Genomic DNA, 13,406 nt, shown 5'->3' on the forward strand with positions numbered 1-13,406 from the left:
CCTTTTATTTGTAATATGCAAGGATTTCTAAATGTATGTGGAGGGATTTTTATAGAAGCAAATTCATTCACAGCTCCAAGGAAGACAGAAACAGTGTGGAACAAAACATAAAAAACAGCTTATTTTGTGCCCACAAGTGGAAGAGACCACTAAATTTACAATTCTCAAGATGGTTCAAGTCCATGTCAGTACAACATAATTTGAACATTATATATATATATATATATATATATATATATATATATATCTATATATATATATATATATATAGATATAAATATAAAAATGAAATTTGGTCAAGATTTTATTTATTTATTACATTTTGTGGAAGGCAGCTGAATAAGGCTAGGAAGGTTTTGCAAAGTGTAATGCAATGTTTTTCAGTTTCTCTAACAGAAGAAAAAGAAAATTAACTTAACTTGTGATTATTGCTGCTTTTCAAGTAGCAAAAATAATAGTCATTCAAGAAGCAAAAGAAACCCTCAACTGTTCAGTTCTGTTTTTGTCATTATGTTTTTGTAAAATTAAGAATTTTAAGCATTCAATCTAAGAAAACAAAAACAAAAATAAAAAAAAGAGATAAGATCACTGGATCCTTCAGGTCAAAAAGGCTGAAACTGGAGTCACCATGACCCGAGATCCCCCCCTCCAGTCATGTGTGTCCTTTCAGGCCAATGGGACTGGTGGTGCTTTGCCCACAGAGTCAGACCCTTTCTCCTTGCAGTGGCGGTGCAGCTTCTTCAAAGTCTTCTACAAGGTATGTCTAGACACTGCAGTAGCACAGTGCTGGCGAAAGAGGTCAGTCCCCGAGCACCACGTGTTGTTTAGGAGTAGAAGGTGAGGACGCTCTGGTGGTTGCCACGCACAAGTTGGATGGGTGGCAGGTCTTTAGAAAGGGTTTCCAGCCAGGCCATGTAGAGAGCACTAGACACAGCCCCCTTTCGAGCCAGGGGCATGCTCCTAGAAACCAGACAGGGAACACAGAAATCTCTCAGTATCCTAGGAATATGTGCTGCCTTATAGATGCTTGATAGAATATCATAAGAACACGCTTTACTATAGCTACAGTAGCTGGCTAGAAATACACCATTCAGACTGATCAGCATCAGTGAGTAAAATCACGTCAGAATCAAACCTTGGGTCATGTTTTTTTAGTGCACGTTTTCCAGGGCCTTGTCTGTTGTGAGAGAGTTACATGTTTGGTGGATTCATGTCCAGGCTCTAGGTCAGTTAGTGTATTCGGAGCTGTACCTTGCCGTGCTCTACCTGTTTGGAAAGGCACCTGAATTAAGCTTGTGTTCATGAAAGAAGGCTAAATGCCACTGGATAATCTCTTAACCACGACACCAGCCTTTGCTTGAGTTTGGGAGCCATGTTTACTGGTATTAACATAGGGATTTTCAACTAGGCTAGTCAAGTTATTAAATAAATACCTTTTTTTTGTGGATACAATTTGAATCATTAAATCAAAGCCCCAGCTCAAATGACATTACATTGCAACATATTCCTCTTGGAGTTACATCTTCAAAACTAATGTTATGGAACACACAAAGCACAAAGTAATCTGCTTTACCAACAAACAATCACTGCTAGCTAATACCACTGACTGATATAAATGCATTGCTACTTACATGACAATGAGGTTCGCTGTGCTTGAATGCTCCTTCAACAATTCATTCAGTCGGATTTGGCGATAGGTCTGAAATAAAATAAAATGTACTCAAATATTAACATGAAAAAGGTGCAGAGATGAGTTCAGTCTTAGCATGGCAAAAACACAAAAACGACTATGCACAAAAGCAGCATTTTGTGAGCTACTAAGTGCTCCTGCTTCCAGTTCAACAAGGGATGAGCTGCCTAAAAAGGCCATGATATAAAGTGCGAACACTTAAAATCTCAGATGATGTGCATCAACAAGTTCATTAGCTGATGAGAATGAAATAGTGGCAGCAGCACAGGAGTTTGACTTCAAATCACTAAGAGCTGTGGCAGGCATTTAAAAATGGCCCATCTCTGTTCTATAGAGCTATTGGACATCAAAGCCTTTTTTGTTTGTAAGTTTTTATGTTTTTTTAATATTTCATTGGCCTGTTAACCGAAACAGCATCTTTCATTCTCTATGTACTCCTCTCATACTCGCATCATTTATCTTACAAACTAAAAAAGAAAAAACACACAAAAATGAAATGCAAGTCCACCTCATTTGTTTGGTAAAGTGTGTTTTGTTTTTTCACAAACATGGTGCAAATCACACCCTGGAGTACAAAGCCTCTTGTGTTATAAAATGTTACTTATAAAATGCTCTGACCTTGGTCTTGTAAATCTCCAGCTCATTATCAGTGATCTTCCAGGGTTCTTCGGCTTTCATTTTCTCAGCAGCATCTTGTTCCATGTCGTCGTCATTGAGCTTGAAGGGCTCTATCATTTCCTCGAACACCGCGATGCTGCACATAACACATGGATTTGTAAAGATTAACAGCAGCATTTCAACTCAGAAACATTGACTCATCAGTAATCCTCATGGCCTTCTGAAAATAGTTTTTGAATCTAGTGGGTGGAGCCAAAATGACAACACAATAGGCAAAAGTACCCATTCACGTGCGGTGAAAGTGCACTAGGGACAGTGGCTGCATTCCACGAAAAATATCATCACCTAGCCTATAGGAGCCATATCAGCCCCAACCTGAACAACATATACACTGTTTATAGGGGAGGGCCAATGTCTCTACATCGCCTTATTTTGATATAGTATATCTACTAATAGCATAACAATTATTATTATTATTATTATTATTATTATTATTATTATTATTATTATTATTATTATTATTATTATTATACTACTGCAAAACATACTTTTCTTTCTTTGGCTTTGTGTTGATGTCTCCAAGGACAGTGATGTCCGAGAAGTCCATCCTGAATTTGCTGAGTAAAGTAGCCATTCTGAAACACAGTAAAACATTAAAGCATAAAACAGACAAGATATTTAACATGTGCCTCTAAGAGAAAAAAACAAAAACACAGGCAGATGCTGGTGACACAGTAATTGGAACCTGACTACTGTGTGGAAGAGAAAAAAAAAAAAAAAAAAAAAACACACAAAACCAAACAAATAAACCAAACAATATTTCAATTCCCAATGTTACATCTTTATGTACGGAGATTAGAAGACTGCACACTCGGTGAGCTTGGTTTGGTTTGTGAAGGCTTTTAATATTAGACAATGATTTTTACTAGATTATATTTAGCACGTTCATTTTTAAACTAAGCAAATCACTTTAAATAAAATGAATTTTATGGTAAATAGTGAATACAACAGCTTGAAAATTACAAATGTTTTACCTTTTTTTTTTTTTTTTTTTTAAAGATTGTTTTGTTGGTTATTAAGTAGAATAGCTTCTCGGGTTGTCCTAACAGCTGGTACAGTAATATTTCTGATGCACACATGTCCAACCCACAAAGATAAAATGCCTGCTGTTGGGAGCATACTAATTACAAGAATCATAGGACAACACCAGCTGTGTAATAAAATGCAAAACATCACAGGACTATTTCAAGCCACACATCTATATGTGGGAAGTAGGCCTATAGTAATACTCACCACTGACATTAGCTATGTAGGTAGCATGATAGCCAGTGGTTTCTTGATTAAAATGTCAACTGATTTTTTATTTTTATTTAAAGTGAATATGGTTTAAAAAATAAAACAAATTTCCCTTCACTAAAGTTTTTTGAAAAAATATTAAAAAAAAATAAAAATAAAAAATGTACTAGTTGATTCCCGCATTCATTGTATTTTCTATGGAACCAACGCTTAGCAACTGAAATCGCAATATAAAATACATGCAGTTTAAAGTAATAGAGCCATTACCACTTTATTTTTATGCAGCAGAGGAGACATTTAAGTTTAGGAGAAGTCACTTCTGCTTGTTTTGTCAAAAACAGAAGCGCACACCTGACAATATCTAGACAAAGATGTCTTATTGCTGAATTTTCTACCCAACTACTTAATCTCAAGGTTGGGTGTGGAACCAGTGCTCCCCAAGGAAAAGCGAAATCTACTCACGTTCTTCTGTCATGGTCTATCCTATTGATTTTCCCACCAATAAACACTCTGATCTTGCAGTCCTTCCACTTCTTCTTGTTGGTGAGCAGATAGGGGATCAGCAGTGTCAAGCCTACAGTGCTCAGGGAAACAGCATCACATTATCTGACATGCAAATTGTATGTCTGGGATTTCTTACAATTTTTGTGCGAGGAAAGTACTTAAGGAGCTTATACAAAGAGTTCCTGACACACATACACAGGTAAGTGCCGCAAAAAAGGTATTATGCAATTCAATAAGTATTTTCTTACCGCCATCATCAAAGAGCCACCAGACATCTATAGTTCCTTTGCCCTGTTTCTTTTGGAACTGTTTGCTAGCCGCCAGCAGTTTCTGGTCAGCCAAGTTTAATGGGGTAGAAGGACTTTTTGCTCCTAAAAGAAAAAAGTGTTTCATTAAGTAAAGCCTACATGGTCCAGAACTAGAAGAAATGCAAATAAAGAAGTAAATAAAGAAATACACACACACACATTTCACTTTCAATTTATGATTCACTAGACCCAGTCTCAAATACCAGGTGAATGGACACCCAACAGCTGCAGAATAAATAAATAAAATATTCTAAAAGGTATGTGTTAAACAAAATGCAATTTTGAAATATATTTAATATTCTTATTTAACAAGTGATGTGAACAAATATGCTATTCCAAAAGAAAGAAATGCCAGTCTGCTGTGTATTTTTAAATAAACAAAACATCAATAAATACATATATAATAATATTAAAAGACAGGTGTTATTCAAAATAATCCCAGAATTCAAAACCAAGAAATCCACAATTGTAAGCTGGCAGAGAAACAGTGCAAGACAGCGAGAGAGAAAACCCAGTCTAGTTAGAAAGAGTATTGAAATGTACACAGCAATGTTTAGACAAACAAAGGTGAATTATGCAAGAAGAGTGGTGCAGCTCAACACAGACATAAAAAGTCACCAAAGAAACGATGAATGGTAAAACTAAAAGGTGAGATGCCTGCCTTTTTTCAACAGTGGCTGCGTTGGAGCCTTGCGATCCTCTTCTTCATCTGGACAATGTTTAAAAGAACAAATACAATATGTGTTAATGTTGGGTGCTTTATTAAATGGGAGACACAGTGGCTTGTAAACACTGATGGTTAACAATGGAGAGTAAATTTGTCTTTCGTTTTAAGCTATTTAATGTTTTTGGACAAAGAAATCATACAAAATTGATGTGCCAACTTTGAGTGCCTACAAAATCTAGTCATTTTCGATGGTATACTAGTAGTACCTTATAGGAAACTTGGTTGTCCACAAGTGAAAAACATACAACTTGTAATGTTGCATTTTGAATAAATGTTGTAAGCAATTGTATAAGAAAAAAAAAAAAGAAAAGAAGTTTCCTTTAGTCAACGTGTAATCTTAATTTGAATGACATGTCGGGTCATGAGAAATTTCTATCCAACAGATACTCCCCCCACAAAATCACAACAGTCGTGGTCACAGAAAATAATTCCCAATCAAATTAAAATATGCTAGATATAAACCTTGCAAAATGTTTAACTGACTTACTGAAGAGTATCACATGTAAAAGCCCTTGTGAGAGGCTCCAATAGTGTGGGAATGTGTCCCTTGTACTTATTTCAGTCATATTTACAACAGAGACTGACTCAAGGCTGCAAATGTTTAACAAGAGACAGCTGTAGTACAAAACAAAACACCAGGCGATATGAAGAGTTATGAAGGGTTAAGGTCATACAGGAAATAAGGCTTTTTTCCTTCATTATTTTGTTTCTTATCCCTTGTGAATAACTTGTGCATGTTGTGTAATTGAACCTCCACTCTGGAACATACCCATTCCAACAGACCTGAATGACTACTGGTACAGTCTTGTATATTGCTGCTGCATTTTGTAACGTGTGTAGGGGGATGCTGTGTTAATTTAGTTTGACAGTTAGTTTATTAACATTAAGTTAACCCCAAGTAAAACGGCCATTATGCATCAGTCCATCATAGTGATAACCTGAAAATCACCCACCAGCTAATTTCATAGTACATAGCAATTTAAGCTTTTTGACTGCGTCGTTTTACTTTAATTTTATTAACATTTGTTTGTCTGTTACTTTATTATTGTAGTTTATTATTATACACTTGCCTATTTTGCTTTTAGTTATTCAGTTCATTTCATGTGTTGATGCACGTGCATCATGACAAGTAATACATATGTATTTATTTATTTATTGATTCATATTGTGTCTGGTGGCTAACTCTGTCTTACAGAACACTTCGGAGGGGTGTTCTCTTAGCTGGAGAGTAGTTCTCATTTAATACACAATATTAAGCTGGTCAGGTGCAGCACTTGGCTTGGTTATCCTCTTTGTGGTCAGGTGCAGCACTTGGCTTGGTTATCCTCTTTGTGTTCGATCACCTATGGTGCTTACCATCCAAGGCTCAGATACCTGGCTTTCTAAATGGACATCATCATTTAGAAATGGCTCCCAGTTGCAAAAACCTGCCACCATGGTACACAAATAACTACTGCATAACTACCTGAGGAAACCTTCCTTTGGATAATTCCCTCCTTTCTTCTAGCTTTATATGCTAAACATATAGTACCGGTAATTAAATTAATAAACTCAGATCTGAGAATCTGTTAAAATATGAACATTATCACCAAACAACATTTTATCACCTGCATGCTCCCGTAAATTTATATACAAAGGTAAAACACCATTGGTTGGTTTCAGACCCTGCTTAATACTAACTGTGGACTACCTTGCAACATTAGGTATTCCAAGAATAGTGTTAAATCAGGGTATGTGAAACAAACCAATAGTGTGTTTGAGTAAATCCTGAAGACAAAAATCACAGTTTACTGAAGGAAATCGATAGCCATTACCGATGTGTTTTGTTCACAAAACACAGCTTCACCTTTAAGAAGGTGCACACATGGGTGACTCTTGACGCTTGACTTGGCACTTAAACATGTTACCTTAAGGGAACCGTGGTTACATGAGTATCCATTCGTTCTTGGTCACATATGGAACTGATAGCATTTACTAGTGGGTACCCTATACCAAAGAAAAAGCAAGCCCATAGATAACTTGACAGGAATTACCTTCACAACTGGGACCCAGTGCCAGCCTCCAAAACAGCCAGTTCCAAGCCAGGTTTGAGAGGGTCTGCCACAATAAGTCTATAAAATCTTGTAAAAGTATGAATGTGAAGACCAGACAACTGCCTTCCAGATCTCACTCACTGGAGCACCTTGAAATAGGGTAGAAGCAGTGGAGGCACTCTTGGTGGAATGACCAGTGACCCTTGAAGGCTGCAATATACTAGAAGTACTCTAATAGTATCCTCAATCCACTTTGAGCGCCTTAGACAAGGCTAATCTTTCCTTTTGTCCTCTTCAAGTAAAAGCACAGAGTTCTCACTGGACAGAGATTATGCAGCATAGCACTGTGACAGCAATACAATGAGTTCTGGTTGTAAATCTACCTCTCAACCTGTGAGGGTGCTAAATAGCGAAAGGAAAAGTATCTGTATGGGCTGGCCTGACAGTTCGTTTCCAAGGTCAGGAAGTCGGTCAGCCTGGATGGAAGCGAGACTCTGTTGCAGGAACGTACTGACCCAGAAGGTAAACGAGGTAGCAGCTGCAAGCTATAGACACAGCTGTAATAGTTTACCAAGGGATCATGCGGCGTAGCATAAAAGGGGCCAGAGAAACGCTAATCTTTTCCTTCGCTTGGGTTGTATAAGTAAACTTGGAAGGACTGAGAGCTGCAGTAGAAACTGACGAGGAATATTCGTGAGTGTGTGTTTGTTTTGAGTGTTAGTAATTGTCTTGTTTATTGTATCACTAGACGGCTAAAACACGTTCCGGAGCTGTCGCTTTTGGGAAGCCGGAACTGCACTGCACGAACTGTCACCAAATAACCTGTTATCACCCACCATGAGCACTACTACACGCACCCGGGACTGGTGACCGTGTTTCAGTATTGTGGGGCGGATAACGTTTATTGTTTGGGACTGTAAACCCGTTTGTTTGGCTCTGCACATTACACACTGTTGTGCATTTCCAGAGCGTTTTTCTTTTGTTGGTCACCGGACCAGGATTATAATTAAAATCCTTGTTTCCTACTGGATTACAGTTGTTTGTGATTTCTTCTGTACTGCATCACCTCTACACCTGTTCGCAATCACCGGCCAAATTGCCACAAACACCTTCATCAGACTGATGAGGGTTTTTTTTTTTTTTTTTTTTTTTTTTTTTTTTAAAGCCTCTAAAGACGACACATGCTTAGGGACAAAGCTGGGTTAGTTCTCAAAGGCCCTGCACCAAGACTCCCCTATAAAAAGAGACACTGCAGTGATGCTGACGATTCCTGTAAATCCCCTACTCTCCTGGTTGATGTCAAGGCAAGAAGAAGAGCAGACTTTACAGAAAGATACTGTAGCAAGATTATAACCACAGCCTAAAAAGGAGGCTTAGTAAGGCTATCTAACACCAGTGGGGAAGAGGGTCCTTCCTTAGGGGACACAACCTCATGGCACTCTGGAGAAACCTGATGCGCTCCCACATCAAACCCATCTACCTGAAAAGGCTGACAGGGCAGTCAGGTAAACTTCAGTAGTAACAGGGGACTTACCCTGCTCAAAAAGAACCCGGAAAAACACCAAGATTAGGGGCATATGACAAAACCCATTTGTATGGCTATCAGTTTGAAATTTGACAGGGAACGGAACGTGTAAAAAAAAAAAAAAAAAAAAAAAGAAAAAAAAGATTATTTGAGATTCTAAAACGGTCAAAAGAGGAAAATATTGACACAGTTTGACTACTGGTAATGTAATTGTTTCTTTATTTTGATCATACGCTTCTTTGGGATTTCCTGAAATTAGATCCACTCCTACATTTCACTCAATATACTCCTCACCAATGATGCAATCAGCTAACATCTGCTCCATGTCCCCTGGTTTTATTTTTGCCAAGCTATGCTGGAATAATTTAGGATGTAACTTCAAAATTTACACAAAATAACTGAAAATGTTCAGTGGAACCAAGGTTTATTCTGCTTTGATTAAAATCACCTGCCTGTACTGTATATTGGCTATTTTTAGGTTATTGCTTCCAGAACAAAAATAGTCAATTCACATCCATTACCAAAAAAGAGACTCGCTAAGATTAAAAGCAAAACAAAATTAAACGGCTTGCCGTTTTTAAGGTTTACTGTTTAATTGGGTTTACAAACTTTCTATACTCCCTCACATGAAATAATAAATGCGAAATATACAGACATACATTACTTACTATCCATGAAGGATATACAGTGTACATTGTATGCAAACTGGAACACAATGTTCTACATTATAAGATATATATATATATAAGTTATAATGATGACACCAAACAAAAACCTGAAATGCTCAGTCATGCTGTTGTACTAAAAGATGGTAATTAAATTTACAAAAAATGTAAATGGATGCTTGACATAGGTTGAACCAATGCAAATCTTTAAATTGCCTGAAAGGAACATGGTGCCAAGAAGATTGGATTTCTTTGTATCCTAGAAGGAACAAAACTGAACTGACCCTAAAAAAAGCTTTAAAATGTAAAGCTTGTAAAGAGCACTTTATACACATAATCTGTACTAAACCTAGAAGAAAAAGTGCTGGTTACCAGGGTTTTTAAAGAGGGTCCAGTGTTTCTGACTGAATGCTTACTATCCCTTAAGTTAGCAACTGTAATAATTTGTCTAAAATAGTGTAAAACCAGTGCCTCGTCAAACCACGACAACCTCTACACTGTGGTGCAGGGAAATATACTGTGCACATGATAAAACATCTAAAATACAGGACTTCTATGCAATTCTCTCAGGTTACACAAATGCCCCATGCACATGACTATTGGATTTGATTTCAGCTCTGCTGACAGGAAGGAAACCTTATTTCAAATTCTTAAACGCAGTTAAACTGAACAACACTTGTGTTCTCACATATATTTGTAGTCTAAGGTTTACATATTCCAATGGAAATTTATAATTTCTAGAAATTTCTCACAACTACAGGAATAATCTTTTGTAGCAAAAGTTTTGCTTCTGTGTTACAAGAAATAGATGTCTACAATTACATATTTCAGCAATTTATTTTTGCAAAACTCAAAAAATGCTAATTCAAAAGTATTCATACCCTGACAAGGAAAATTAAATTCATATCCAGCTGAGGCCCCTTTAGCGATAATAACCTCTTTTAAACGATTAGGATATTTGTCAATAAGCTTTTGGCATGATTCGTCAGTGATTTTCGACCATTCTTCAAAGCAAAATTGTTTCCAGTTCATTCAAATTCCGAGGACTTCTCTTGTGCACAGCCTTCTTCAACTCATACCAGAAGAGACTCAAATCGGATTTTTAGATTGGGACTTTGACTAGGCTGTTAGAACCTTGATTTTATTCTTCTTTAACCATTCTGAAGTAGATTTTGATGTGTGCTTTGGATCGTTGTTGTTCTGGAACATTCAATAGCGCTTTAAAACAAGTTTTGGCGATGATTAGCCAATATATCTTTTGGTATGCTACGGAATCCATTTTACCATGTATTGGAACTAAATTTCCTGTGACAGAAAAAACAGCCACATAGAAGGATATTCTCACCTCAATGCTTGACAGTAGGTATAGTGTTCTTTTCTTTGTAAACCTCACCAGACTTTCTCCTAATGTAACTATTAGCATGACCAAATAACTAAATTTTTGTTTCATCACTCCACAAAAACTTTGAAATGGAAACCCCAGTCTCACTTGCAGCCAATTCACTGTGAATATCTTTGGCAGTCACTCTGGGATTGTTCTGTATTACTATATTGAAATTTGAAGCACCTTGTAGACAATATTACAATAGCATCAAATGGTAAAATCCTTTTGAATTGGCATGTTAGCAAAATAAATAATTGTAGACATCTATTTCTTGTAACTTTGCTACAAAAATATTTTTCCAAAAATTACTTACAAGAAATTTCAAGAAATTATAAAATTTCCATTTTATGTAAACTTCTGACTACAACTGTACACAAAACATAAAAAAAAAGTGTTTATGGATTTTTCGTTAAACCAGTTCCGTTTGTGTTGACAGGCGCGATGCTCAGAGGCTTGTATCAAGAGGAGCTTTACCTTTCTGAATAGCAGGGCTGTTGTGCTCGCTGGTTGCTTTGGAAGATGGTTTTGAGGAATCAGCATCAGACTCTTTGCCTTGATCAAACTGCACCACAACTTCCTTTGGAGTAGCCGATTTCTCCTGAGAGGCTAGAAGTTCTTCTGCAAAACACAGGGCAAAGAAGACTGATCAACTGCTTGATTCTGTGGGGCTTCAAATTACAACTGAAAACTTTTACAGGTTTTAGCACATGGCTGAGAAAGATGGAGCCAAAAGCAGAAGCCCTTTCTGTTATGTGTTTGTTCATTACTTTAATTGCAGTTTATAGGATAGTTTTACAACTACTGTTCGTTTTAATGGCTTCCTAGTGAGCCAGAACAGTAACTTCATCACTAAAGATGTTGAACTCAAGCCGATGCTACCTGATGTTTTATGTACTGTACAAACAATGTTGTGTTCTAGTGGCAGCCTTCATAAAAGCACTGGAGGAATGTAATCACACTAAATGTTGTGATTACCCCAAAAGCTTATTTTTAAAGCAAGTTGTTTTTTTGTTTATCCTATGTATCACGTCAATATTATACAGAGAAATATAAACTTTCCCACAGGCAAGCCAGGAGGAGATATCAGCTAAGGGCACTAGGTTTACCATCTGTAGAGACCAAAATCAGCAGAGGATAACAATAGTGTCAAACAAATATGAATCATACACAGAGTTCAAGAGAGACTTCAATATTCAAAACTTCATATCTATAAAATAATCCAAAATACAGATTTTACTGATCGTTAAAGTGACAGATGGTGTACACATAAGCTTTATTCCCCTTACAGGCGCTGAAGTCTTGTGATTCACCCAGCTGAGGCCAGGCTAAGGGAAATTAATCCAGCTCTGGGACTGTACAGCAGCTGAGAAAACCGAGTGGCGGAACAACTTCCCCCATCATTCAAATCAGCCGGAAAGCATTTCACTTTGATCCACAAGGACCACGGCAATATTACATGCATAAACAAACAAACAGAGAAATTCAACTAATCTAAAAGTGTTTACAGACTCAATAGTGGGCAAGCAATGGGTGCAGTGATGCCTGCAGCATGACCCCTGTCCTTCAAAACAAACCAGGGAACAAGACTGCAACAGTTTAGTTTATATTTATAGTGGCATGACAATTATTTTGATAATCAAGTTGCAACTCTAATTTTAGTTTAAAGTGAAAAAACCCTACCACTTCAAAAAAGAGATCCAGAAGTGTAGGGAACACCCAGTATCGAATAAACCAGTTCTACCCTAGTTCTAAATCCGTGGTCAAGCAGAATCTCCATTTGAACTGTTTGACCTCAGATGATACCCTGATTAATTACTATAATGACTCATTCAACAGAAAAAAAGAGAAACTTACCTTGTCCTTGAATATGGGAAATATCAAGTCCTTCTTTCAGTCTAATGACAACCACTCCATACTGAAAGTCAAATGCATCACTGAAACACAAATAAATGAGCATGATTATCTCAGGAACTGCTCTGACAAGAACCTTTGGGAAGAACAAAAGCATCATAAACACAAAGCTCCATTAGGTACTAATGCTACATGTGCAGGACTAAAGAGTTATGGGAACTACAGTACAGTGTACAACAGTAATGTAGTCCAACATATGGTTACCAAACAAAAGAAAATTACCTTTCAACCAGTAATTAAGCACACAGTAAATAATCACAAAAGGAACAGATGCTCATGTTGGGCAGTCAGTTCTCCAAATGTCTATTTCTATAGTAATCTAAAACCCCAAAAGTAATGACTAAAGCTAAGGTTTACAATTTTAGAAAAGCAAACTATGAAGGTATGAAACAGAGACTAACAGAAGTAGATGGGAGTAAAATAGAGAAAACATCCACAAAAAAAAAGGATGGCTGTTCTTCAAAAATGTAGTATTAGAGGCACAAAACAATTACATCCCTAAAGTAGACAAATCTAAATGTAAAATTGCCAAAATGTTTAATAGATCAATTAAAAAAAAAATATTCAGCGCAAAAAAGGCACTTTACAGAGCGTTAAAAAGGGACCAAAGAAAGTACACAGAAAGAGTACACGGAACTGCAAACACAAGTCAAAAAAGAAGTTAGAAAGGCCAAGAGAGAAATAGAAATGAACATTGCTAAGGGGGCTAAAACCAATTCCAAAATGTTTTTCCAATATTACAACA

General features: G+C 36.9%; 1 protein-coding gene across 2 annotated transcripts in view; it reads right to left on the reverse strand.

Annotated features, from left to right (window-relative positions):
- Window positions 1-272: 272 nt before the first annotated feature.
- LOC121302315 (solute carrier family 12 member 2-like) overlaps window positions 273-13,406 on the reverse strand; it is an 84,966-nt gene continuing 71,832 nt past the window's right edge. Inside the window, exons 19-27 of one of the 2 annotated variants that reach the window (XM_041232190.1) lie at window positions 12,605-12,684; window positions 11,225-11,368; window positions 5,078-5,125; window positions 4,357-4,479; window positions 4,067-4,178; window positions 2,857-2,943; window positions 2,309-2,444; window positions 1,632-1,699; window positions 273-960 (exon numbers count right to left, since the gene is read on the reverse strand). In XM_041232190.1, the coding sequence (XP_041088124.1) occupies window positions 825-960; window positions 1,632-1,699; window positions 2,309-2,444; window positions 2,857-2,943; window positions 4,067-4,178; window positions 4,357-4,479; window positions 5,078-5,125; window positions 11,225-11,368; window positions 12,605-12,684 (934 nt within the window). In that variant the 3' untranslated portion in view covers window positions 273-824. The remainder of the gene's footprint in view (window positions 961-1,631; window positions 1,700-2,308; window positions 2,445-2,856; window positions 2,944-4,066; window positions 4,179-4,356; window positions 4,480-5,077; window positions 5,126-11,224; window positions 11,369-12,604; window positions 12,685-13,406) is intronic. The other variant, XM_041232199.1, reaches the window with a different exon arrangement.

The sequence above is a fragment of the Polyodon spathula genome, chromosome 2, assembly GCF_017654505.1.
Source record: "Polyodon spathula isolate WHYD16114869_AA chromosome 2, ASM1765450v1, whole genome shotgun sequence".
In the NCBI taxonomy this organism is placed as follows: Eukaryota; Metazoa; Chordata; class Actinopteri; order Acipenseriformes; family Polyodontidae; genus Polyodon; species Polyodon spathula.